Source organism: Anastrepha obliqua, chromosome 2 (genome assembly GCF_027943255.1).
Source record: "Anastrepha obliqua isolate idAnaObli1 chromosome 2, idAnaObli1_1.0, whole genome shotgun sequence".
Lineage (NCBI taxonomy): Eukaryota > Metazoa > Arthropoda > Insecta > Diptera > Tephritidae > Anastrepha > Anastrepha obliqua.
Genome location: NC_072893.1, coordinates 120,351,555 through 120,379,478, shown reverse-complemented (window position 1 = coordinate 120,379,478; position 27,924 = coordinate 120,351,555). Strand labels below are relative to the sequence as shown.

The 27,924-nt window shown below is 36.3% G+C and overlaps 2 protein-coding genes across 2 annotated transcripts; both read left to right on the top strand.

The window, feature by feature from the left end:
- Positions 1 to 1,703: 1,703 nt before the first annotated feature.
- On the top strand, positions 1,704 to 6,095 carry LOC129237401 (probable pyruvate dehydrogenase E1 component subunit alpha, mitochondrial). Its single transcript, XM_054872123.1, has 6 exons — positions 1,704 to 1,870; positions 2,090 to 2,158; positions 4,224 to 4,413; positions 4,492 to 4,694; positions 4,778 to 5,272; positions 5,343 to 6,095. Exons 1-6 carry the CDS (start codon positions 1,811 to 1,813, stop codon positions 5,523 to 5,525), a joined length of 1,200 nt encoding a protein of 399 aa, XP_054728098.1. The 5' UTR covers positions 1,704 to 1,810; the 3' UTR covers positions 5,526 to 6,095.
- Positions 6,096 to 10,564: 4,469 nt separating this feature from the next.
- LOC129237400 (pyruvate dehydrogenase E1 component subunit alpha, mitochondrial-like) lies at positions 10,565 to 27,030 on the top strand. Its single transcript, XM_054872122.1, has 6 exons — positions 10,565 to 10,827; positions 10,894 to 11,083; positions 11,159 to 11,361; positions 15,724 to 15,895; positions 26,125 to 26,447; positions 26,519 to 27,030. Exons 1-6 carry the CDS (start codon positions 10,669 to 10,671, stop codon positions 26,855 to 26,857), a joined length of 1,386 nt encoding a protein of 461 aa, XP_054728097.1. The 5' UTR covers positions 10,565 to 10,668; the 3' UTR covers positions 26,858 to 27,030.
- The last annotated feature ends 894 nt before the right edge of the window (positions 27,031 to 27,924 follow it).

Here is a 27,924-nt window from a genome sequence, read left to right as displayed (position 1 = left end):
AAAAAACACCAGTCTAACGGTTAGACGCGATAGAAGTGAAACCTTCCGTAAAACAAACTGAGAGAGAATAAGACGAAAGCAGCATTAGGAGCAAGATAATTATAGGTTCATTATAATATTTCTATAAAGTTCATATTTTATTTTCTTCATTTTATTATTATTCATCCTCAATGTTTTCAATTTCAACAAATGATACGAGTGGCTTATGATAGCTAAAATATGATACAAATGCTTTGGGTTCGATGTTGTCAACATATCTTTGAAATACCGCGTCAATTGATCGTGTTGTCGATTCAGTGCGATTGTTACACATTTTTAAATTGAATGTTGTATTGAGAACGTCAATTAAAGGAACCGCTGTGTACAATGCAAAATTTACGTTAAAATCGCCACTTAAAATCATTGGAACTTTATTGTAATCTTTTCTAAGTATCCGCGATACTTCTGGTGTATACTTTATTAAATTTTCGTGAATGAATTCCGTGATGCTATTTATTGACTTTTTTTTCTGTCGATATTCACGACAATTTTCTGCATTATTTTTCGGCATAATTGCGGTAAATATTTAAAAATGAAAACATTTACGAATATAAAAATACACACGCGGTTGCTATTATGAGCGTCCCCAGCAAAACCTGCGTGACCGAAACTCTAACACAATTACATTTTTTTGAATGTTACAAACACACATGCACGCAGGTTTTGCTGGGGCGAGACCGAAACTCTAAAACAATTACACATATGCACTCGTATTTGTTTGAAAACCGACTTTTTTTTTGGTTATCCGTCACCTTTGGAAAATGTGTAAACAGTAAGCAAACTTTATTCATATATTTTTCCTCATTTTTGCATCAGTAAAATTAAACAAACGCCGTAGCCGAATGGGTTGGTGCGTGACTACTATTCAGAATTCACAGAGAGAACGTCAGTTCGAATCTTGGTGAAAACACCAAAATTAAGGAAAACTATTTTTCTAATAGCGCTCACCCCTCAGCAGGCAATGGCAAAACACCGAGTGTATTTCTGCCATGAAAAAGAGCTCCTGATAAACATATCATAAAATAAAATAAAATAACTGTATAAAAAAAATTTTTTTCTTGTGATTCGAACCAAGGATTTTGGATCGGAAGCTCACATTGCTAGTCGCTCGGCTATCGCGCCATGCTGTCGGCGCTGGCCTAAAAGTTATTTAGTTCGTCGCTACGTGTATATGTAATATTCGTAGCCAAGAGTGTCGCTTTTTCCGTTTCACTTTTTCTCAAATCACTCCCAACGATTCTAAAGAAGTTTTCACTTCAAAAATCGAAATTGGTAGTAACTGCCGCTACCTGCTGTCTGTTTCATGTAACTTGTTAGGAATAAGTAAAATCAGCTATTCCCATAAGTTGCGGTCTTATATTTGCATTTAATACCGTATACTATATAAAAGAGTTGTTATGGTGCTCCCACTCATCAACGTAAGCGAACGCCCGTATCAGCTGACACGATTAAACTAATGAATGCCCCAGATAAATAAATTCTCACCACCGTTTCGTTAAGTAGTATCATAGACCGTTGTTTCATCGTGTTAGCTCATACGGGCGTACGGGCGTAAGTTTACGTTGGTGTGTGTGAGCACCATTACCCGACTCATTCACAGCTTCGTTAAAGAAGAAGCATAACATTTCTCGCACTTTTCTTTTCTTTACCTATATTTGACATTCGTTGATTGGAAGATTAGAGACGTTCTTCTTGGTCGAAGTGTTACGCGATATCGAGTGGTTGAAAGTCATATTTTACATAGAAATTTCCGATTTTTAAAAACGAAAAAATGTTGCGTACACTTTCCCGATGCAGTGAACTGCCAATTGTGGCTAAACAAATCCAAAAAGTATGTAATCACAGCATATTGGTGACGACGACAACTGCTCGTGGCTGTCATTCCATTGGTGGTAGCATGTTGACCCTGCTCCGGCGCCAGCATGTAACACCTTTGATTAGCTGCAGCTTACAACATCAGGCAGCAGCAGCAGCGGCATTGACAGCTAAAACCAAAACAACAAATTATTACATGTGCAGGAAATACTCATCATTTTTCGGTTTATTCCAGAATGCTGCCCAGGCTGGTGCACAAAAATCGAACAAATACGCAACCGAGGCGACCGTACAAGTACATCGCGTGAGTTTGCCAAACCCATGTGTTGTGTTATATGCTTACGGCACTATCTTATTCTCCACTACACGTCTTTCATGTGTAGTTACATAACAGCTTTTGACTCAACATTAGCGGTGCGATTTTGGTTTGTAGTTCTCAGAGCAGGGGGAAATGCGAAATTAATTGCGAAAAAGTGAATGGAAAAACGGATACTAAATGAAATTTTTTTTCTTGATAAGCATTGGTAAAAAGAAATAATGCATAAAGAGAGCTCAGTAAATTGGCCCTGTCTAGTGTCCTGAACCTCAAGAAATTAATATTTCCGCGGTAGTAATTAGGCGCTCATTTGTCTAGTGAAGGTCATGAAAGCGAAAAGAAGCTGTGAACGTACATAAAAACATATGTATATACGTATGTACATACATATGTATACATGTCGGGAGTAAAATTTGATTAGAATGCCATGCTACGTGCACGGTCTGATTATCATTTGGTATTTTTTTATTGCTTCGCGTGGTGTGCCATCGGCCGGTTATCAATATGTAATGCTTTCTAACAGGTTCGTCTAGAAAATCACATACTGCTGCAGATATAAACGCACTTTCTCAAAACATACAAAATAAATTATCTATCTTTGTAAATCTTGAAAGTGTTAATGAACTGTTATCCTATACACTTCTATTACTTAAATTCACAACAAGTACATACATACATTTGATTGGTTTTTATCGACCATTCTATTTGTTGAATTTAGCTCAAGTGTTTTAAAGGACAAGTAAAAATCAGGGGTTGGCTTTCCATTGCTACCACATTAAATTTACTTATAATGTCTAAGTGCGTGAAGCGAATTTAAAAATTATAACGCACGAATGTAGTCACAATATCAGCCTTTCGATTTGTAGTACCTTTTATAAATTACCATTAAGAATTAATAGTAATATTTAACGTTAAAAATACTTCTTTTTTGCATAAGCTTAAAAAATGCCCTGTTGCAGACGCTTATTTCACTTAAATACAAAATCGCTGGATTTTTACTGCGGCGCTTTTTTATTTTCAAATATACATGTTACAAAAAAATTTTTATAAATAGTGAAATAGTACAAAATCGGACAACTTTTAACTCAAATTTTCGCCAGCGGCACCTATAAATTTTACGATAAAACAACATTTTCATAAGTGCTATGAATTCTAAAACTTAATTTAAATACTTGCTGGGTTGACGATTGCTGTATACACTTCTCTTCAACTGTATTTCAGTACAAACTACAAATGCGGTCGTAAAAAACCTAATTTTTAAACTTCTCCTGGGGGTTCTATAGGGACCCTAGAAGGTTGCGACTTTCATAGTTATAATGGAGTGACCTTGCTCTTTCTAATGGGCGTGGTGGGTGGTGAAACGCCCCCTCTCCCTCCGCTCCCCATTCAAATATATCGTGGTAGTAATGGAAAGTTTAGCCAAAATTAGTTTTGTACTATAGGAAAATGCAATTGGCATTGTTTTTGTATGGAACATACATATGTAACTTGAAAGTTTTCGATAAAAGAATGAAATTCAAAATTAGAGTTAAAAAAATGCCTAAAGTTTTCGTAAAGGGAGTTACTGCAAGTAAGTGAACCGAAAACATTAAAAAAAATGTTCCAAAAGAATTCTTCATCAATTTGAGTTGTTGAGGAAATAACGGTATTGTTAGCACTCAAAATTTGTGTTGGCTGAAACTAAAACTGTGTTGTTACAGCAAAAAATACTAAAAAATAATTAAATAATTCTTTAAGTAAATAAAAAAAAAATAAAATCTTCAAATAAATATTTCAATCAATTTAACAAAAAAAAAAATTATATCGTAATCTATAACTAAATAGAATACCTTTTTATATAATATTTTTTATTTATTTACTAATAAGTAAAAGCAATGTTTCCTTCACTGTAAAATAATGATAGACTAGCCGTACTAACGTTAAATAATCACAACTTCTAACCTTTTTACTCAGAAAAAAAAAATCAGTACTATTCTTACTAACAAATGAAACAAATAATGAAAAAAAAAACCATGACATTTCTAATAGTAAACACATTATTTTCTTCGTGCAGCCATTCAAGCTACATAGACTCGAAAAAGGTCCCGAAACGAGTGTCACTTTAACCAAAGAAGATGCAACCAAATACTACACGCAAATGCAGACTATTCGTCGCATTGAAACTGCCGCCGGTAATTTGTACAAGGAGAAGATTATTCGTGGTTTCTGTCATTTGTACTCCGGCCAGGAGGCATGTGCTGTAGGTGAGTGGAGTGGACATATGCCGAGAATTTAACTTTCGCTACTGTCAACTCAATTAAAAATTTTGAAACACATTCTAGGCATGAAAGCTGCCATGCGCCAGCAGGATAACATCATTTCAGCTTATCGCGTGCACGGTTGGACCTACTTGATGGGCGTTCCACCAGTAGGTGTGCTAGCTGAGTTGACTGGTCGCCAGAGCGGTTGTGCTTTGGGAAAAGGTGGCTCTATGCATATGTATGCGCCGAACTTCTATGGTGGCAATGGTATTGTGGGTGCGCAGGTCAGCTAAGTAAAAGATAAATATAGCATGATTCTCGTTGTGTTTCTATGGCACTCTTTTGAACGATTGTCTTTATTTAACAGGTACCTCTGGGCACTGGTGTTGCGCTCGCTTGCAAATACAAGGGCAATGGCGGCGTTTGCCTAGCGCTGTACGGTGATGGTGCTGCCAATCAGGGTCAAGTGTTCGAGTCCTATAATATGGCGGCATTGTGGAAATTACCAGCTATTTTCGTTTGTGAAAATAATAACTACGCTATGGGTACCAGTACAGAACGTGGCTCCTCGAACACGGACTACTACACACGTGGTGATGTAGTACCCGGTATTTGGGTTGATGGTATGGACATTTTAGCTGTTCGCAGTGCTACCGAGTTCGCCATCGAATATGTGAATAAAGTGGGTCCCATTGTGTTGGAAACGAATACCTATCGTTATTCGGGCCACTCAATGTCCGATCCCGGCACCAGCTATCGTACACGTGAGGAAATACAAGAAGTTCGCCAGAAACGTGATCCCATAACATCGTTCAAAGAATTGTGCATTGAAATGGGACTCATGACGGCGGATGAGATCAAGGTGCGCGCGTGCAAAAATTGACAGAAATATGTGTGGGTAATCTATTAATTCGTTTGTATTTTGTTTGTAGGAAATCGACACTAAAGTGCGTAAGGAAATCGATGAAGCAACACAAATTGCTAAGAACGACAAAGAGCTGCCGCCAACCGCTTTGTGGACTGATGTTTACTCCAACAATCTGGAACCGAAGATACGCGGCCTTACCTCATATAATATTACGCATGTGTCGCAACGCAAAGGCGTTAACCACTAAGCCATCAGCATTTGTAATAGCAGAATATCGAAAACGACAGAAACAAGCAAACAGTCAAATGTCTGCTTATAGGTTGCAATTAAAAATTGTGTAGCGTAATCTAGCAAAATTACTCAAATTATTCTCAAAACACAACAATTCTCAGCAAAAACTGGTATATAAATATTAAATTAGGAGAATCATGCTTTTCATAGTACAGTGAAATAAAATGCGATATTCTAGTAAAACTATTTTTTATTTTTTTTTAATATTTATTTGTTGAAAACACCAGATTTAAAAGTAATTAATTTTTTTTTTAAATATTTTTTTTTTGTTGAAAATACCAGATTTACGCAGAAAATAGAGCTAAAGTAATTCGCTTTGTTTTAATATTTTGTTTGTAAATACAAAAGACAACAACCACTAACATCATTATCTATTTATATACTTTAAATACCAATCAAATGAGCGAAATCACGTTCATGAAGGAATAATTTAAGCAAGTGTCAGCGTAGCCATTATTGAGAAAATGTTCATTATAATTGAAATACTTAAATTGATAAAAGTAAAAAACTAAAATGTATATAAAAACCTGACGTTGTTTCAATGATTCTTTTTTCAGAGCACTAATTTTCAGTGTGGTAACAAGTAGAAATAATTGCTTTTCCATCGGATAAGACGCAGTACGAATTGGTAAAAGTACTACACATGCAAATAACTTGCCCTTAAATCATGTCATCAAACAGTATTTCTCTTTGATCTGCACTCGTCGAAACAAGGTGACCACGAAGAAACCTAAATACGGTTTTGATAAGAAACTTTTTTATGAGCTGAGTTCTCTGAATATTTTGATGAACTCTGAGTCAGGTTACTGAATCTTCCGTTTCGACGACAGTCGTTCTACGTTACCCGTTTATTTATATCCGGCCAAGTACTGTCACTTCAGCAGCATTCCCCGCACATGTATGGGGAATGTTTATGCTGCTACAATAACAACAAACTTCCGGCTCGGAGATGTGCTAGAAAACTTAGCATTTTGCGGAAGTTGCATTTCATTAATCTTTCACCGCATATGGGCCCATATTTGATCTTGCAGTTTTGGTGCAATTTTATTTTCAAATTCAGTAGTATAAAACAATTCAAACTATTTTGAACCATCAAATATCAAAACATCAAAGATTTTGTGACACTTCGAAATAACCTCACTTTTATGGAAGTGGGCGAAAAAGTAGAATTGAAGTGCAGGGGATTCATTAAAAAAAAAGATTACAGTAAAAGTACTTTTTGACAAACAAAACAAAAAAAATTAGAAAAAAAAAATTTTTATGGAAAAGTTTTTCCGGTTTTCAGCTGTTTTCAGTTTTATATATCGTTCCGTAAAAACAAAAAAAAAAAAAACAAAAACAAAAATAAATAAATAAAGTATAAAACTTTTTCATAATTTGTCTTTTTGATAATTAAATAAAGCGTTTTCAACGTTTTATAAATTCATTTATTTATTTAAAAATTTATTTACATTATAAATAATAATTAAATATTCATTTGTTACATAAATTTTGCAGGAATTTCTCGCCTTTTGCTTCCAACTTTTTTCACATTTCAGAAATTTATTTATTTGTGAAAAGACTTATTTTATTATTTCTCTTATTGAAACCCCAAGAAATTCTGTTTTTTCACCTTTTGAAAAATATTTCTAAGTATGTATAAGAATTTACTCAGCCTTTTTTTATATTGTTTAAAAAAAAAAATTCAAAGTTAAGAATTTACTTAGATTTGTTTTTTACTCAGCGTTAGATTACTAATTTTGAATTTTTCTTTATGTAAAAATTTTTTTATTGTGCTTTAAAAAAATTTCTAGGTATAAGAATTTACTCAGATTTTTTTTTTGTATTTTTACATTAAAATTTTATTTTACATTATACTTTAAAATACAAAAAAAATTAAAAACCCAGCGTTAGATTATTAATTCTGAAATTTTCTTTATGTAAACATTTTTTTATTGTTTTTTTTTTGGCTTGGGTATGTAATTGGGATATTAATAAATTATAAAATAAATTTGCTATTTGTAAAATAAATTTTCGAAGAATTTCTTGCCTTTTACTTTTAACTTTTTTCACATTCCAGCAAAATGTATAAGGGGCGTTTATTTATTAAAAGATTTGTTTTCTTATTGAAATTAAAAAAAAAAAAATAAATAAATTTTTCACCTTTTAAAAAAAATGTTTAAGTATTTATAAGAAATTACTCGGATTTTTTATATATTTTTACATTAAACTTTTATTTTGAAATGCAAAAAAAAAATTAAAAACCCAGCATTAGATTATTAACTTTGAATTTTTTTTATGTAAACATTTTTTTGTATAGTTTTGTAGGTTTTTCTTTGGTTTCGGTATGGAATTGGGATATCGCAGCGGATATAAATGGGTTCGTGATCTTACATCAGTCGGCTCTAAGTAAAAAAAAAAAAAATTGTGTCGGTGTAGCTCGGCCAAATACCAACACTCCCAAAGCCCCCAAATAAATCCATTTCATTTGTACCAACGAGATTTTCGTATGTTTTAAAGACTCATCAATAAAAGGTCTAAAAATTTTAGAAATGTCCGATGTGCTGCGTATGATTTGGGAAGGTGCTAGTTCTTGTTGTAACAGCATATCATACCCAACTTAAGTGCTATTATGGGAGCCGTCCGTGGCTGGATAGACATAAATCCGGTTCATTTTAGTACCGTAGAAACGAATGACGTAGAAATGCGATTATTTTTCACGAGATAAAATCAGCAGTCAGACAACAAAATATTTGCGCTGCGAAGAGAACAGTAAATAAAATATCAGTCATCAGTTTGTTGACGGCTTTATTGGCAATAATCCGCCACCGGTCGGGAGCCTCTGAGATAAAATATTGAAAAACGTCCTTAAAATTCTTTTTAAGTTACATGAAAGTGAAAACTCGATTAGACAAAGTCTTGGTGATGATTTGGCTCTCTGAAGAGGTAATAATAAGTGAACGCATTAATGTGTTTCCTCGATTTATTAGTGCCGCTTGCGATAGCTAGCATCTTAGCTCGCTTGGGGGCCATTTACTCATTGCACTGGACACTTGGATAAAAAACAAAAAAGTAGCAGTACAATGAAATATCCTCGACGGGTGTTTAGACCGACCCTCTTTTCCGATTTGTGGTATTGATTTTGACAAAGTAATGAAACACGCAATAGCTTTTATGCTCGCTTCTAATGGGAAATAGTTTAATTAAAATAAATTTTTGAAGGTCTGCCGAGGTGTAACTGCTAAAAAAAACTAACTTTCCGCGTTATTCTGATTATGTTGTTGTTGTAGCAGTAATACAAGCCCTGTCAGTGTAGTGTGTATCACCGGTCGTCTTCGTCTAGCTCATCTAAAGGTAGGCCCATGAAACATGCAGTTTCGACAGGTTGGGTCCAGAGGGAGAGGCGTGTTAGATGAGTGGGTTTGAAGAAGCATGTGAAAAGGTGGTTAGTGCCGTGCGGGGTGCCTTCATATGTAGGACAAATGTTTGGTATGTCAATTCTGGATATGCTATAATTTCCAGAACGTAATTGAGCCAGTTTTACACGGGTCTCACGGGGAAGCTGGAGCTCTTCATCTGCTGTAGGTGGTGGTTGGACTCCGATTACGGCGATCGGTGGCCGGGAGCTTAGAAAGGTGGTGACGGTCTCTTGATGAATGCCGTTTATTGTCTGTCTAAACACTGTCTGGTCCAGTAAATGTATATTAGTTTCGTCCTGAATCTCGTCGGCATAAGGAGGAGGTGTCTCGTGACGTGCCTGAGAGTCGCCTCCCTTTGGCTCAAGCTGGTATCTGCAAGGGTGAAACCTGTGGTAGCACCCTATCAGAAACTGCTTGCTGAGCAGTTTATTGAGTTCCATTACAGGCAGCATCTGTGCCACGTTGTGAAGGTGTTGAAGAGGAGAAGTCAGGAGGCAACTCGTCGCTGTCCGAATAGCAGGGTTTTGACAAGTCTGGAGCTTTATCCACTGCGTGTCACTAGTTCCAGGCAACCAGACAGGCGCAGCGTAGCTTACAACCTATTGCTTTAAACAACATTTCTTTGCCTTTGCCCCAAGTGCTACCGGCAAGCGACTTGAGGACTTTGTTGCGATTATGGACTTTAGTGGCAATTGCGGTTGTGTGCGCAGGTAAGGAGAGCAAACTGTCGAAGGCCACACCCAAAATTTTGGGATTGTTAACAGTCGGAATTGGTGAGTCATCGACTTTTACTTTGAGTTGCAGTTTGACCTCCTTTGTCCAGGTGGGCCCTCGCCATGGACTTTGTGGGGGAAAGTTGGAGATTCCTTGCAGTGGAAAAGCGGGAAAAGTCGGTGAGGTAGACGTTCAATTTGACGCACAGGCCATCAATGACATTTATCGACGCAATTATTCTGATTATAAATGCCCATCTTGAAATTACAATCAGAAATGTTTTGAGCAGGCTTTCTTAGAAAGTTAGTACTAACGATCTACAGGATCAACCAAGTCTAACCTAACCTAATCTGGTGCTAACAACACATAACTGAAGGGTAGGTTAGGTTTTGGTGGATGCTGTTCAGAATGTGCACTGACTCCAAGTCTTGTAGGCATTCGAATGAAAACTTGCTATGGTGGAGACGCACTCTATGTGCTCCTCATCTCTGCAGCTACGATGTAAGTAATTTGAAATAAAGTCCATTCGCTTGCCGTGCGTCCGCATAAGACAGCTTCCAGTGATGATACCCTTTGCGCCGCGCATAGAGCAACGGTCAAGAAGGATTAGCAATGTAGATCTTTTTTCACCGAACCTTGACGAGATCTACTAAACCTACGGCTTACTAAAGCCGAATCAAGTTAGAGAAACATCCGCATTATGCGCGAAGCTTAACTCAGCTGCCTTCCGATCATCGATCATCGAAACTACACAATGCTTAAGTAAATTATAAAAATGAAAAAATTAGCAAAAAAGAAAAAAAATTAAGAATATAAAGAGATGGGTTGGCAATTTCGCTCTATTATCAAACACATTTTTTTGTTTTTCGAAATACTTTTCAATTATAATATTTTTGTATATACTTACCTTCAAAACGGTCCACACAATATATCAAGAAAATTTATTCAAAATATATTAAAGCTTTAATAAACGCTTCCAGTTGGAAAATGTTGGCGACTGCAGTGCGTGCACAAATCAGCGAATCTTCGCTCGGACGTTGGTCGTATAATTCTCGACTTTTTCGTTGGCTTGTCAAAGAATTTCCAAAGCAAACAACACAAATCACCCACAACTATGCCACCGAGGCGTCGATAGATTTAAAAAATGTACGTACGGCTGATATTACGCGATTATTTGAGAGTTGATTGAACAAAGGAATTACATTTTTGTAGGCTTATAAATGCATACGCCTGGAAACATCTCCCCCTGATTCCATTACTATCGATAAGGCACTGGTGCAAGATATGTATAAAAAAATGGTTATAATACGACGTTTAGAAACAGTTGCGAATGCCATGTACAAGGAAAAAATTGTACGTGGCTTTTGTCATCTCTATACCGGCCAGGAAGCCGTCTGTGTGGGTAGGTAAACCAGCAATATCGGTATTTAAAGCGCATTAGTTTTATTAACTAAAAAAAAAAATACATAAAAAATAGGCATACATTCTGCGATGCGACCAACAGATCATCTCATAACGGCCTATCGTTGCCATGGGTGGTGTTATGTGATGGGCATCCCGCCACTGGGAATACTCGGAGAACTGGCTGGGCGCGAGTGCGGTTGTCAGCGCGGTAAGGGCGGCTCTATGCACATGTACGCCAAGAGGTTCTATGGCGGCAATGGTATCGTGGGCGCACAGGCAAGTTTTTATTAAATTTATACAAGCTAAAGTGGTCTAGGGGTCGAACAGAAGCATCTGTAATGAAACAATACTCGATGCGGTATTAAGGTACCGTGCGAAAAAAATCAAGACAAGCTCACTTCAGGACTTATGGAGTTTTTGGTAATTTTGGTAGTTACAATTGGCGCTTACACTCTTTATTGGGTGTTTAGCCGAGCTCCTCCTCCGATTTGTGGTGCGCATCTCTATGTTGTCCCACAAATGGAACAGTTTTAAGCCGACTCCGAACGTCAAAAGGTTTTTTATGAGAAGCCTTTTCAAATATAATCGGAGGTTTGCCATTGGCTGCCGAAGGACGTCCGCTTTTTCTATTATTTGGTGTTTCATGCAGGGAGACTCGAAACTGTGCACCTCCAAATGTTAGTCACGCACCAACGCATACGGCTACGGCCGAACGGGATTTATATTAAATACATATTTCGTTGGCTTATACATCCTTTGTTACGTGTTTTACCAAGTTCCGCCAATTTTTGGTATGCATCTCAATGTTGTTCAATAAATGGAGGGACCTACGGTTCCATGATGTCTCGGTACGACAGAGTTTGTGAGAATCTTGTCATAGCAGAAACGCACGAGAAGGTTTGTTATTCATGGTAAAAAGAGCTGTTTAACAGACCCATGGTGAAAAGATTTTTAGAGGCGTACTACCTAGCAGACCGTTATTCGGCTCTGAACGAATTTGACAGATATGCCGACGTCATTCACTAAGTTAAAGCTAAATTTTGTGAAACACAAAACGAATGACGTAGAATCCAAAGTTCCACTCAAACAATTTTTTTTTTCATAATACCTAACGAGCAAACTTGGTATCTATTATCCTTGTAACAGACCGTTATTCGGCTCTGGGCACAATCACTAAATTTTTGGCAAATGGGCATATTTCATACGCTCATCATACGGTCGGTCGCAAGAATAACATCGTGACGAGTTGTAATTGGCGAGAACGATGTCTTTGCTTGTATACACAAAAAGAATGCGACACGAAGCAAGTGCGTTGCCGATTTGCCTTTGTGTGTAAGCACTGAACCAGTGTACGGTATTTACTCATGGTGCTCACACTCACCAACATAAACGTACGCCCGTCTCAACTGACACTATCAAACTAATGAGTACCCCATGTATATGAATCATAGATAATATATGAATTCTCCCCACCGTTCCGTTCCGTAGTATCGTAGATCGTTGTTTCATCGTGTCAGTTCGTTATTCTTGCGACCGACCGTATGATGAGCGTATGAAATATGCCCATTTGCCAAAAATCTAGTGATTGTGACTCTGTTATTGGTTACTCAATGGGGCATCACTCTGCGTCGTTTACACCTTGTGTACGCGAGCACAGCCATTATTGGTTGCCTTTATAACTGGACACGATGATTTGTCTAAACTTTTTTTTTTCTTTATAAAAAGGAGCAGGCTCACATATTTGAGTGGAAATGGGAAATGCCATACGAAATAATTTTTGTTCGAGATTGTGACTCAATGGTTGACCAGTCAGACACGTCTAAGCTTGTTGTGTCAAATGCATAGCCTGTTTGTGTAGAAGCTATCACCTGCTCCACTTGCGAGCTAAATTCAACTCATCACTCACTTGCTCTGAAGTCATCTACTAACACCATTCGGTTCTTGGGTTTTAAGTTGGTTGCGACACACAAGAATTAGTGAGTCATTGAAGGGGATTTACCATGGTTTCTTAAAAAAACAACGCAGGGAATAAAACATTTAAATCGTGTGCTAATCGTAAAAAATAATTGTTGTTTTTCGGAAATAGTCACGACTAGCAGGAAATTAAATAATAGAGTAGAATGGGGTAAGATGGGTATGGGGGCACAATAGGTAGGTGGGGTTTCGTCGCACTGGCGTCGTTTAGTTTTTTGTGAGCTTTTCTCCGACATAGCATTTTTTTTATTCTACGGTGCAGTGCATTTAATGTATGTAAATATTTGTCAGGCGGCCGCCGTAGTCGAATGGGTTGGTGCGTGATCACCATTTGGAATTCACTGAGAGGTCGTTGGTTCGAATCTCGGTGAAAGCAAAATTAATAAAAAAACATTTTTCTAATAGCGGACGCCCCTCGGCAGGCAATGGCAAACCTCCGAGTGTATTTCTGCCATGAAAAAGCTCCTCATAAAAATATCTGCCGTTCGGAGTCGGCTTGAAACTGTAGGCTCCTCCATTTGTGGAACAACATCAAGACGCACACCACAAATAGGAGGAGGAGCTCGGCCAAACACCTAACAGAAGTGTACGCGCCAATTATTTATTTTTTTATTTTTTAAATATTTATCAGGTGAGTTTTATTTTACGTAGAAAATAATGCTGAACACGAATAATGTGTTAGTTTTTTGATAATTTTGTTTAAAAAAAAATATCGACACTAATATAAAACATGTGCTTGGGGGCACTATAGGTCAGCCGTCTGGGGGCATTATAGGTCACTACTTTTAATTGAATAAAATAAATTTTAATTGTTTTTGCAGCAAAATGGTGCGTAATTATGTGCGAAAAACGCCGAAACGAAGTGAGAGGACGTAAAAAACGCAATCGCGGCAGTCCGAGATGGCTCTAGTGTTCGATCAGCCTCTAAACAATTTAAAATTCCGTTCGAAACATTACGTGATCGCGTGATAGGAAAGTGCTCGTCATCAATAGAAGCGTGTCAGAAATTACGCGTAAGTAAAAAATTCCAGGACAAGTTTTTACTGCACGGCACTGCGAATGCAAGAGGAGTAACAAACGGCTCGGGATGGCAGAACAACCACACATTTTTAGAATGGCTGAAGCACTTCAAAAATTATGCGATTCGATCCAGTACTGAAAAAACTTTGCTCATCATGGATAACCACGAATCTCACATGACAATTGCTGGATTAGACTTTTGTAAGAATAATAATATTGAAGTATTAACTCTACCTCCGCACACCAGCCATCGTTTGCAGCCTCTCGATAGAGGAGTATTTGGGCCGGTCAAAACTTATTTTGACCATTCCTGCAAGGCGTGGATGTTAAATCATTCCGGCATTCCTATTACCATCGACCGAATAGCTGAACTGGTAGCTGAACCCTTGTTGAAAGGTGCTTCCAGCATGAATATCATCGCTGGATTCAGATCAACTGGCATTTGGCCATTTAATCGCGACATTTTTTCGGAAGATGATTTCACGCCAGCATTCCTAACTGATCGTCCGTACAAGGACGAACCAGATCAAGAGGCTGGTCCATCGATTGCTCATCAAGAGACTGGTCCATTGAATGCCCATGAAGAGCCTGTTTTATCGAATGCCGTTCAAGAGCCAGATCGATCGAATCTCGACCTATTAATTCCAATTGAGGACATTCGGCCGTTTCCTAAAGCTCCACTGCGCAAACCATCAAATCGAGGCCGGAAGCGACGTAAAGCTGCACTTCTCACAGATGCAGTGATGCTAGAGTCATTACGCGCTGAGCAAGCAGCTGCAGCTCAGAAGAAATCGGACGCGGAAGCAAAAAAACAATTTGCCGCCGAAAGAAAAAAGAAAGAGAGGCTGCAAAGAGGCAGAAGCTCATACACAAACGGCAAAAATTGACCAAAGAAGAGAAGAAAAATGAATTGAAGAAAAAATCCGAACTTTTACAACATGTGCAGTGTTCATTCTCTATAAATAAAAGTTAAAACGTTAATTTCCAAGCCATGTACATTGTTCTTTTCCCCTCACATATAGTGACCTATCGTGCCCCCCGATTTTAAAATATCGAAAAAAGTACCTTTGTCTTATTGAATGCAGCTTCCAAAATATTTAGCCAAACATAATTCAGTATAACCAAAATGTTAGCAGATAAATAACCTTTCAAAATCTTGCTTATTTTTCAAAATCAATGCAAAAATACCGTAGCAAGAGCTCTCCAAAAAAAAAAAGACCTATCTTACCCCATTCTACTCTAATATTTTTTTTTGTAAACCCTCACGAATTGTGGATATAGAAAACTAAACATTCTTAGAAACTATAGAATAGAGACTCATTTGCAGCTCGAGAATACTATTGAAAAAGCTTTTTTTATTTTTTTATTGGAATTTAACATGGCTTATGATTTAATTTGTAAAGCAGTTCAAAATGAACATTGCCAATCGCGTCTCCTTCGAAAATTCTGTTTTATAGTAGCTTTAGTGAGCTGGTCACGGGCCATGATGTAGGCAATACTTTCTTTTGAATCAGCAGATGACAGCTTTTCTTTTCGTAAGCTATAGTAGCTCAAGAAATTTCTGATTTCATATGTGGTGCAAGAGATGAAATGAAACAAAAGCTGGAATATGAAAATAAATTACTAATAATATTTAATTCATAGGTACCTTTGGGCGCTGGCATCGGTCTTGCACTTAAAAACGAAGCTAAGGGCAATGTTTGTGTTGCGCTGTATGGTGACGGAGCTGCCAATCAGGGACAAATATTTGAAGCATACAATATTGCATGTCTATGGAGGCTGCCAGTAATTTTTGTTTGTGAAAATAACGAATATGGTAAGTTCGAGCAATGCCCTGTCCCCACATTCCGAAGCTGCATGAGCTTCCCCGATATTCGCAGATTTTTTGTAGACATTTTATTTTATTTGCTTTTCGTTTTTCGTTTTAAGCGATTCCTAATATATTTCAGAATATTCACACAAAGTTACAGAGCCTAATTCTCAATATTTCCGTAGATACAAAGCCAAAGGTAGGCGAGCGTCAGGTAGTTACGCTGTGACCGGACAGCTATAGTACAAACTTTATCTTCTTTTCTCGACTTTTCATTTTTATGATTTCTTTGAATTGGCGTACATGAATGAAAAAAAACGAATGAACCTTTTGAAATTAATCATAGCTTGTTCCCGTCAGTATTAAATTCTCTTCTATTTGAACTAACAAAATAGATAAAAAAAAATTTTCAAGATTTTTATACCAAGTTGAAGTGAATTTTTTTTTTATAGAAAGGCATTTTTTTCTTTAAAACCTCCAAAAAGTTGAAATTTTGGAATTTCGCTCAGTTTTCTTAGTTCATTTAGAATAAAAAATCATGATAATTAGAAATCCATTTGAATTTTTTGCTTTAGATAATAATTACGAGCTGTATCTTGTACGCCGGTTGGAAACTCCAGCGTTGCAGCGCTCTACTAATTTCTATGTTAAACATTTTCTTCAACTTATTTTAACCAGTACAAAATTTTTTTATACTTTTTAAATGTTCATTAAAAGATAGAAAAAACTTTGCAGTGCTAAATTAATTTTTTCCTTAAAAAAAAATCGCAAAGAGATGCAATTTTTAGACCTCATAAACCAGGCTGCCCCCTTAAGTAGAGTAGGCAGTTGTGCAGTAAAATCTTCTCGTCCAGCTGGTATGTCGCGCTAAAAAAGCAACAAAGCGACTCGACAATGCCATTTGGTTCGGACATAAGCATAGTTCGGCGAACTGCACTTTGGATCGTAGATTTTAAGAAGGCATTCGACACTATCAAACGAGACGCAATATGGCTGGCGCTGAGTAGAAAGGGAGTTCCCGCCAAGATAATCCACCTCATCAAAGCCCTCTACGACAACTCCGAACTGGCAGTGCTTCACAAAGGCGATATCAGCGATCCATTCACTACCGAACGCGGGCTTAAGGCAAGGTTGTCCCCTGTCGCCCCTTCTCTTCCCCATCGTACTTGATGATGTCATGAGCCAACAGATGCTACACAAAAACGGCATCGTATGGAGATTCACCAGACATCTTGAGGATCTGGACTTCGCCGATGACATCTGCCTCTTCTTTCGTACAAACTCTCTGATATACAAGCGAAGGCGGACGAACTAGTCGCACTGACATGCACTGTCGAAGTGGAGGTCAACATCAACAAGACCAAGGCTATGAGAGTTAACCACAACAACGCAAGGCAGATATTGGTTGACGGATGCCCGGTGGGATTCGTCGAAAGCTTCTGCTACCTCGGCTGCATCATCACGGCAGGTGGTCGAGCAGATGAAGATGTCAACTGCAGGCTAAACAAAGCAAGGGCGGCATTCGGGCGCATGCACAAAGTATGTGGGAGTTCGCAAACCTCCAGGTGCACTAAACTACAAATATTCGGCTCATGCGTGAAGTCCGTATTGTTGTATGGAAGCGAAACATGGCTGGTCTCTAACACCATCACACAGAAGCTACAATCCTTCATCAACAAATGCCTCCGCATTATCTGCAGATTATTTTGGCCAAACACGATCAGTAACGACGAACTGTGGAGATTGACGAAGGAGCAACCCATTTTTAGGTAAATCAAACGCAAAAAGTGGCGATGGATAGGTCACACATTGAGAAAACCACCAGATAGCATCACGAGAAAGGCTGTGGACTGGAACCCGTAAGGGAGCAGAGGTCGCGGTCGACCAAAAAACACTTGAAGATGGTCGATGCTGCGCATACTAGCAGATGCCGACATCTCATGGGACGGTGCAAAAACAGCAGCACAGAACCGTGTACGATGGAAGAGTCTTGTCGAGGTCCTATGCTCCCGAGAGGAGTGGATGGTTCTTTCGAGCGAGAAATCGCACACCGAATTCAATGTGAGTAGAAAAGCTGGAGAGCAGCTTCTGGTGTGCTGTATCACAAGAAAATACAACAAAAGCTAAAAGTAAAGTTTACAAAATTCGGGACCAGTAATGATATACGCTTCCGAGTGCTGGGCTATATTCCGCAAATTAGAACAGAAACTGCACATTGCAGAAATGCGGATGCTGGGTTGGGTCAGCGGCGTAACACTGTTGGGCAAGATGCGGGACAACTTTATTCCTGGTAGCAGGAAAGTCACTTCGATTAGCGTAAAACTTCAAGAAACTCGCTTTCGCTGGTACGATCATGGTATGAGAAGACCAGAGAACAACGCAGTGAGATGGAGGAGTTAAAAAAAGGGTCAGAAAATATCGCACAGGGGAAGCTAACCCAGAATAGGATAAGACTAGGCAAAAGAAGAGAAAAGAAGAAGAACTTTGTAGCCTGAGCTCCACCATTGACTGTAAACAATGTGCAATCCGCTGCTGAAGTCTGAGAAAAGATATCAAACACTAAGTGCAGCCATCGTAGCGGAGTCAGCGTATTGATTGGCCCAGATTCGAAGCCTACTTTGGTTATAAAATACACCATGCCACAGCAATTTTCGGGCTCAAACCAAACCAATTGCAAATGAAAGTACTTATGTAGAATAATAAAACCCCAACTGGGTTTTGGTCTACCGAGTCACAATTTTTTTTTACAGTGTATTAAAGTTTCGCAATATTGATCAAATAATTTGGTAAATCCAGTACAAATATTGATTTTTATTAAATTTCATCTTAGAAGACTTTTAGTAAAATTCAATGATAATTTTTTTGTAGAACATTTTAACCCGTTATGTAACTATTTAACCCATTTTTCAAAATATGCTCAAAAGCCCTCTTAAACTGGGTATTAAACGGTTAATATGTTCTACAAAAAGATTCCTCGGAAAATTTCACTAGGCGTTGTCAAAGACATTGATCATCTATGGGTTAAACGTACTTGAAAAAAATGTAACAACATCAAGAATGTAAGCACATCAAGGTGATGGTAAATGTAGGGAAAATTCCCTACATGTAAGGATTTTTGTCGAAAAATGTGGGTGTAGGGAAAAGAAGGACAGATTTTTTTAAATTCTGTAAATGTAGGGAATTTTCAAGAAGAACCGAAAAAATTTTAAAATTGCGGTAAATAATTAAAAAAGTTCATTTAGAATAAAAATCCGCAGTAAGATTTCATGCCAGACTTTTTTCCTTATGGCAGCATACTTTTAAAAGCGTTAATACGGCAGCATTGCCATTTTTTTCTTTGTTAACGCTAACGCAATTTTTTCTTCGCGCGAAAATTGTTAGTTGTCCCGCGTTTTCTGCTGCTTTTAAAGTAAGTTTGCAATTATTTTAGTTTTAGCTATTTTTATATTTATATTTAAAATGCATATATTTTACAGAAATGAGCTCCTCCTCTTCGGAGGAACACCAAGAAAAACAATGCAAATATTGGAAACAAAAGTTCAATAACAAGTGGCTTGACGACGACAATTTCAGTGGCTGGTTGGAAGCTGTGGCTAACGATCCATTTAAATGCAAATGCGATGCGTGCGACAAAGTTTTGAACTGTCTGATTTGTAGAAGCACGCTGAAACAAAAATGCACAAAAAAAAAATATGAAGGCAATGAAAAAGACGCCTAAAATAAACAAATTTCGAAATAAGACTTAGCATGTTCTTCGCTGAGCATAATGTCGCGTTGCAAGTGGTGGACCATTTAATCCCACTCTTAAAAGAAATCGTGACGGATTCGGAAATAATAAAAAACTGTGAGCTCGGAAGAAAGAAGTGCACCAGCATAGTAAAAAATGTACTGGCAAAAGTGGAAAAAAACAATTTAGTACAAAAATTAAAAACTGCGGACTCAATAAGCATATGTGTCTCCTGGTGAGATTTTTCGACGAGGAAAGCGAGCGGGTTGTCGTTAAGCTGCTGGATCTAATACCAATAAGAACTGATTGCACTGCAGAAGCTCTGTACGGAATTTTTAAAGAATCCATTTTATCTCTTGGAATCCCCTTAAATAACATAATATGCAATTAAAGTACATTTTTTCAGCATATGCAAATATTTCTAATGAAATATTTTATTACATGTAAGGTATGTGCAGCGATGGTGCCAGTGTAATGATCGGACAGCATAATTCCTTTGCATCCAGATTAATTAGGGACATACCAAACGCTATAGTTGTAAAGTGCATCTGTCATTCTGCAGAAATTATTGCAAGTAATGCTTGTTTAACGCTACCCAGAGGACTTGAGGATCTTTTGCGCCAAATCGGTTCGTACGTTTCGGGAAGTTCCAAAAGATGCGCGCAATTAGAAGCTCTGCAGGAAATGCTAAACGAGAATAAGATTTATTTATTGACGTGATAACGTCTTATAATTCGATTTAGCCGGCTGCGCGCACGAAAAAATGTGTCGTTACCTTGCTCATTAGTGTTACCTTGCTCATTTGTCGTTACCTTGCTCATTTGCCGTTACCTTGCTCATTTGTCGTTACCTTGAATGAACTGCAAGCGAAAGCGCGGAAGGAACGACAAAGCAAACAAAGCAAACGAACGGCAACGTTCGACATCTTGCTCTCTCCTACTTAAGTGAGCGTATATGTGTATGTATATGCGCATTTGTATATAAATCAGTGCTGTCCAAAATGAAAAATGTGAGTGGATAAGTGAGAACGAGAGAATGGGAGCAGCCCAGTGGGAAATTTAAACCAAAATAAATAAATATTGGATTGGAGTAGAAAATTTTTGTGGGAGGAATCGAAATGTCTTTTGATATTACATCTATAGCTTCCTTTGAACGACTTGTAACATAAAAGGCATTGCAAGTCGCCAAAGGCATTCTCTAGCATAAAAAAGTTCTCACAGGCCATTGTATTGCATACATTAAGCGTCGCGGACAAACGTGATGTTTATTCGTTGCTGGTTTGCTAACGACTGATCGATGGAGAGTAAGAATACGTGTCATCAATTGATGTATGGGATGGACAGCACTGATATAAATTCATATACTTGTATTTGCATATGCCTTCTTCCTGTGTGCATGGTAATGAACCATTTCTCTGTTGAGAATAGGACGATGAGAGGAAAAGTAGGAAATATGAAAGGGAGTGTTTCGAGTGTAATGGTTCTTGAAAAAGTCAAATCGATGATGGTGCCTCTTAGTGTTGTTGACTTATTAACGTCTGATGCACAATTGAAATTGAAGATATCTTTCATGAATTTGATAAATGTGTCGTCACTTTTTCACGTTTGTGTAAATGTAACTTGACCTATTCCATTGCAATTCCATTTACTTCCTTCTCTATATCCTTACAAAATATCTATCAAACAAATAAAATTAAAATTTTCTTTTGAAAATTGCAACCATTCCATCAATATTTTCTTATGACGTTGTCACGTTAAACTATCGTCAGTAAACCGACTTTACAGACAACCTATTTTTTTTCTCAAGTATGTACTCAATTCCTAAACGCACTTTTTCAGTCGAAAGCACCTTTAACACAGGAATCGATCACAATATTTTTAGGCTTAGGTTAAAATTTTATTAAAAAGTCTGAGCTTAACATTACTTGTGCTGTTAGATCGCCATATACCTATTTCTCTACCGCTTAAGGAAGTTTTTCTCGGATTTGAATGTAACGAGCTCCTAAAAACTGTTCCAAAAACGGCTGCAAACAAAATTATAACAGATTGTCTACAGTTTTATATTACTGCTTTGGAAGAGACACAAAGGAGATTACCGCTCAAAACTGAGCTATTCAAAGAAATTGAGTTTTTAAATCCAGAGGTTGCAATGGCAGTAAAGGGAAACAAAAATGATCTCACATTTGAGAACATTTGTGAAATAGTATGTGTGGATGTCAACTCTCTCCTACAAGAGTGGAGAACGTTTGAGTTCAATTTTTATGAAGACGAAAAATCTAACCTTTTAAAGATGGGAGTTGAAAAGTTTTGGAGCGAAGTCTGTAAACTTAAAAATTTCAATGACAATTTTGTTTTTCCTATTTTGGGTAAAGTAGCAAAGTTCGTTTTATCTTTACCTCATGACTCATGCAGACTCCGAGAGAATTTTTTCTATCGTAACAAATGTTCGCACAAAAAAAAGGAATAAGCTCAGTCATCAAGTTTTAACTTCGGTCTGCATGATTCGTTCTTTTTTGCAAGACGAAAGTCAAGATTGCTGCAAATTTCAATGATTCATTTCAAGAAAATGGTATCTGCAGAACTCTATGATCACGTGCAGTAACTCAAGAATTCTTAATATTGACACTATGTTCCTTAGCCAAACGCAAATGAGTACAAAATACAAACCTTTACATTGTTTTTATTAGTAACTTAGCTTTAGAAAATGAACTGAAAGTAATTTTTGTGATCTTAGTTTAAAAACTCTGTTATGTTTTCTTTTTAAGTTTTTCTTGTTTTAAACAGAAATAAATGTAATAAAAGTCTAATTTTTAGTCTTTTTGCTGAATTTTTTTTTATATGTACATGTGTTTATAATATAATAAATATGTGAATTTATATATATTTGAAATAAAATTTGTTTTCATTATAAAGTGTCAAATCAGCACCAAGTCCAAAACGTATGCAAATAATTCAATTTTGACGTTGCAAGTGTCTCATTGTAGTGTAAACACAGGAGAAAAAATGTAAGGAATTTTGTAGGGAAACTTTTTTGTAAGCGCAGGGAAAAGTAGGGAATTTTTTTGGGCTGTGTAGGGATTTTTCAAAAAATCATTTACCATCACTGACATCAAGTACTTCCTATCGGAGACGAAGAGCTTTAGTTGTCTCCTCACACCTGTGTTACACTCTCGCAATTAAGTTCTGGTTATTATATATGAACTAGCGTACCCTCGCCCGCTTCGCTAGACGATAAATTCAATGATTTGCTGAAAGAGAATAAAATTAATACGAAACAAAGCAAATTCTTTGATACAATTTCATTCAACTTTATTGTAACACTTTTTGGTAGACAACGTTTTTGGTTTTTTCATCTTTCGCGGGAATAATGACGATGGTTTGCCAACTCGTGAGCAAGCTACATACAATTGTCCATGAGAAAAAATTGGGTATTCTAAATTAATACCGCACATTTGTAGAGACTGTCCTTGCGCCTTATTAATTCTCATAGCGAAGGCAAGGCGAATAGGGAACTGCAAACGTTTGAAATCGAATGGTAAATCCGCCGGAATCAGTGGAATTCAGGGTATCAAAATGTCTTCTCCTTTGTACTTCCCTTTCAAAATTGTTGCTTCGATAACGTTACCCATTAGCTTCTTCACAGCGAGTCTGGTACCGTTGCAAAGTCGGGGCACATTACTATTGCGCAGCATAATAATCGCTGCTCCAATTTTTAATCGTAAATTATGAGGTGGTAAGCCTGGCAAATCGAGTGAGTTTAAGAATTCAGTTGGATAATTTACGACCTCTTCTTGATCAGTAATAGTGTCCATTGACTTATACGCAACTATGTCACCAGGTATTTGATCTAAAATAGCTGAGTTTATATCATTGACGTCCTTATTTTTCCCAGCTAAAATTGCTCTTTCGCTGAGTCAATCATGGTTTTTGTAATGTTGAACTATGTTTGGAAATACACTCTGTATCAATGCCTCTTTAGACTGTGCAAAAGTGCAGAAATTGTTAGGCAATGTTATCATTCCTGTTGTTTTTGAAAAAAGGTTTATTTTTTTGGTTAAAAAGTGTTTTTTGAAGTTTTGAAAAACACTTCGCTCTATCAAATTTCTTCTCAGTTAATTGCTGAAAATTAAATATTTTGAAAAAGCTATTTTTTTTTTTAATTTAACGTTTTTGAGAAAGTTTTGTTCTTGAAAAAATTTCATACTTTTGTAAAAGTTTAAATTGATTTGTTAAAAAAGATTTTTTTCCGCTTTGAAAAACACCCGCTCGAAAAAATGTATTCTCTATTAATAGTGGAATATGAAATGCTTTGAAAACACCATTTTTTTTTTTAATTTTGTTTGGTTTTCAGAAAATTTTGTTTTGAAAAAATTTCATACCCTTGAAAAAGTTTTATTTTATTTTATTTGTTTAAAATTTTTGAAAATTTTTTTTTGTAATTTTAGAAAAACACCTCTTCGAAGAAATTTCTTTTATCTTTTTGAGGAAAATTTGGTTTTGAAAAAATTTCATGCTTTCGAAATTTTTTTATTTTACTTTATTTCTTCAAAATTTTTGAAAACAATTTTTTTTATAATTTTCGAAAAACACCCCTTTGAAAAAATGTTTTCTATGTGTCATAGTGGTATTCCATTAACTTTTAGGATTATAGTCAAATAATTACAAATATCTACGCTTTCCCAAATAGCAACAATAAACAAATTTCCTCAAAACCAAAAAATTTACTTTTTTTCTAAAAAAATTCTAAACAAACAACGTAATAAATTTAGAATTTTGTGTTCACGAAAAAACAGTATTGTTTTTATTGTATTAACTGAAAACCAAAATGTTGCAAAAAATCAAAACAAAACTAAATTATTTTTTTGTGTTCATTTGGTCCATATGTTCCATAAAAAGTTGATATGGTAAATAATATGCAGGGTCTGATACACGCAAATTTCCATTGACCATTATAGTGACAAAATTATCGATCACCAATTCCAACAGGATTTCAAAATCAGAGTTGGAATGAGTTGTTGTGTGGTGTACTTCTGAAAAAATGAGAAATAAACAAAATAAATCTAAAAATTCGAATTCTAACTTTATCTTGTGTATGTTCTTATTACCTTTGAATTTTTCCAATGAAGCACCATTCATTTTAAATTTTCCAAGAATTTTTTTTATCATTTCGCGTTTCTTTCCTTTTTCATTCGATTCCAACATTTGTTCATAGCCGAAAACATCGTTTGCAAACGCATTCATTTCCATATAGAATTGGTCAAAGAAAGCATTGCTCAATTGAATTGAAACATTATTTTCATAAATACTTAGGACCTTAACTAATGCACCTTGGTACATACCTAACGCAGATATTCATCGCGACCTTGACATCGATACTATTGATGAAACAATACAAAGCGCTAGCAGAAGACACATAAATAGACTATTAACGCATACAAATCCTATGATGAGAAGACTACCAAATAAAGAAAAATCTACCCAAAGTCGGCTTAACCGTCAAACACCAACAGATCTTGCAAAATCCTTGTAATCAATTGTCAACTAATCGTATATGTCATTGTTTGTTAACCACTTGTTTTTAAATAATATGTACATATTTCTTCTAAATGAGCTTGGGGGCATTGGCCCTTCAATATCACTCTCATTCCATCTTTTTGTAAATCAAATTACTTATTGTCTAACGACAGGTGTAATATTTTATGGAAGAAAGAAAAAAAAAAAAAAATTTTCATTCGAATCATTTGAAATTTCTGTATACAATAACGAAAAATTCAAAAAAAGTTGTACACATAAAATTAATGTCGATTCGAAACTTACTTTAATCTAAGAATCGAGCAAGTTTTGTTTTGTACAATATTTTGATTTTTTCTTTTTTTTATATAAAGAAAATATTTAAAAGAAATTTTTTTTTGCTAAAAACCTTCCCCTAGTGGATCCCCATAATATGAAAAAAGAACGAATAAAATTGGCCTCGTATCGGCCCAAAAAAATGCGTACAAACGAACATCATTTCATTTTTATATATATAGATAAATACAGTTTGTCAAGAATATCTTTGCATAGTGAAGAAAAATTTAAAATTTTAGCTTTGATCGAGAATTCCAACAACAAATAAAAAAGCAAACAAACAATTTATACACACATTCCATAACTGTACTTGTCTACGACTATTAGGCGCCAATAGTTATTAAATAATCACACACATTACAAAAACAACAACAATGTTTACTCTATTTAAAAAGTGTGAAAAAAATCTTTGCATTACTGATGAAAACAACAAAAAATGCAGTTATTTTCCGCGAATTCCATTCATTTGGGTTTTTTTGCAAATGGTATGGAATGTGAAAGGGATAATAAATTATTTAGTTGATTTAATTAGTTTCGGAATATCATATTCCAATGGTATTTTTTCCCACTCAACATCAAAAAAAATTTTTCATTAAATTTATTTTCAAAACTTATTGTACTTATCTATAAATTCCTTATACTTCCGTTCTAATTCCCACTAGGCATGGGCACTAAAATGCATCGCGCTTCCTGCTCCATCGAATATTATACGCGTGGTGTCCCACTACCTGGCATCTATGTCGATGGCATGGATGCGATCGCCATTCGGAATGCTACCCAATTTGCCACGGACTATGTACAAAAAAACGGTCCAATGATTATAGAAGCGCACTGTTATAGATATTACGGTCATTCAATGTCAGATCCAGGTACAAGTTATCGATCACGCGAGGAAGTGACAGAAATGCGTGCCAAGCGCGATCCGCTTTCATTATTGAAAGAGGTGGCCATCTCAAACGGATTTTTAACAGAGGATGAATGCAAAGTATGTTTATGCTTCAATAGAAAATGTTTTTCAGAAATCGTCTAATAACTACTTTTTATTTGGTTGTTTAGAAAATAGATGCTGACGCTAAAACAGAGCTCGAAGCGATGGCCGAAAAGGTGAAAAAGGATAAAGAAATCAAATTGGAGGAATTGTGGGCGGATGTATATATGGAGTGCAAAGAAGAAGGTGTACGCGATACGATCGGTGTACGACACAAGCATTTCCGCGTCGGCAAAACTATGGAGAAAGATCACATCAAATTGAAGTCATTCAAGCCTGATACCAAATTTGAACCACAGGGAATACCGATGGAAATAAGAGAATGGGAAGCACAAGTAGAAGCAATAAAGGACGTGACAAAGAAAGAAGCCAAAGATGTAGATAAGTCGAAGCCAGAGAAAAAATAAATGTTGTTCGAGAAGATTGCGCGTTGGGAATAAGGCAGAAAAATTCGCAGACTTTATTGGAGTGCCAGTCATACATGGATAAATTTATATTTGACATATTTTTCCAAAGAATAATGATGTTTGATGTTTGAAAATGTACAAATCTTTAGAAATTAAAATTATAACAGGATAAGTTGCTGAATAATTTCGTAATTAACTAGTTTTTTTTTTTTTTCATATCGTATCCTTTAAGCAAGCGCTAGCATTTTTAATATTCCAATTTATTTAGAGGATTATGAATGTACATTCTGTCAAAAAAGGACCGATCTGGTCGCCAATCATTGTCTTCAACGGATGAAAACGTCGACAAAGTCAAGGAAATCATGCTGGCAAACCATCATTTAAGTTTCAGGGAGGTAGCTTGTGACCTTAGCGTGTTTCTCGAATCAATTCGTAACATTTTACACCATCGATTGGGCATGAGACGAGTGGCTGCTCGACTAGTTCCAAGAGAGTTCCAAGAGCCCCCTGTGACTTTTTCATTTTCCCAAATCTTAAATTGCCACTCCGCGGACTCCGCTTTGAGTCGATAGAAGCCATTAAGGAGAATTTGCTGAAAGAGCTGACGAAGATCTCTTCAAAGGCGTTTAAGAGGGGCTTTGATGACTGGACTAATCATGGCATATATGTTTTGCTTCGAATGGAGCCTATTTTGAAGGCGACAAAATAAATTTTGATGATTAAAAAATTATGTTGTGTTTTATTAAACAATTCCCGGTACTTTTTTTACAGAATGTATGCAGAGATATTCTTTAACATACTGGCCTTTGCATGCATCTCAAAATTTATATTAATTATCATTAAAAATATTGTTTTGATCAATTTGTTTATAAAAAAACAGTGTAATTTTTTTCAGTTCAAATTTTCATTATTTTTTGTTAAAAATAAGTAAGTGCAAAGCGGTATAACTTATTTTAATGAAAAATTTTTGCCTGGTTGATTTCAATTGATTACAAGAGGCTGTAGATTCCACGGCTCAAATTAAAGAAGCCACGTTTGAGCAGCTGTAGCGCCGCCATTTTTAATTT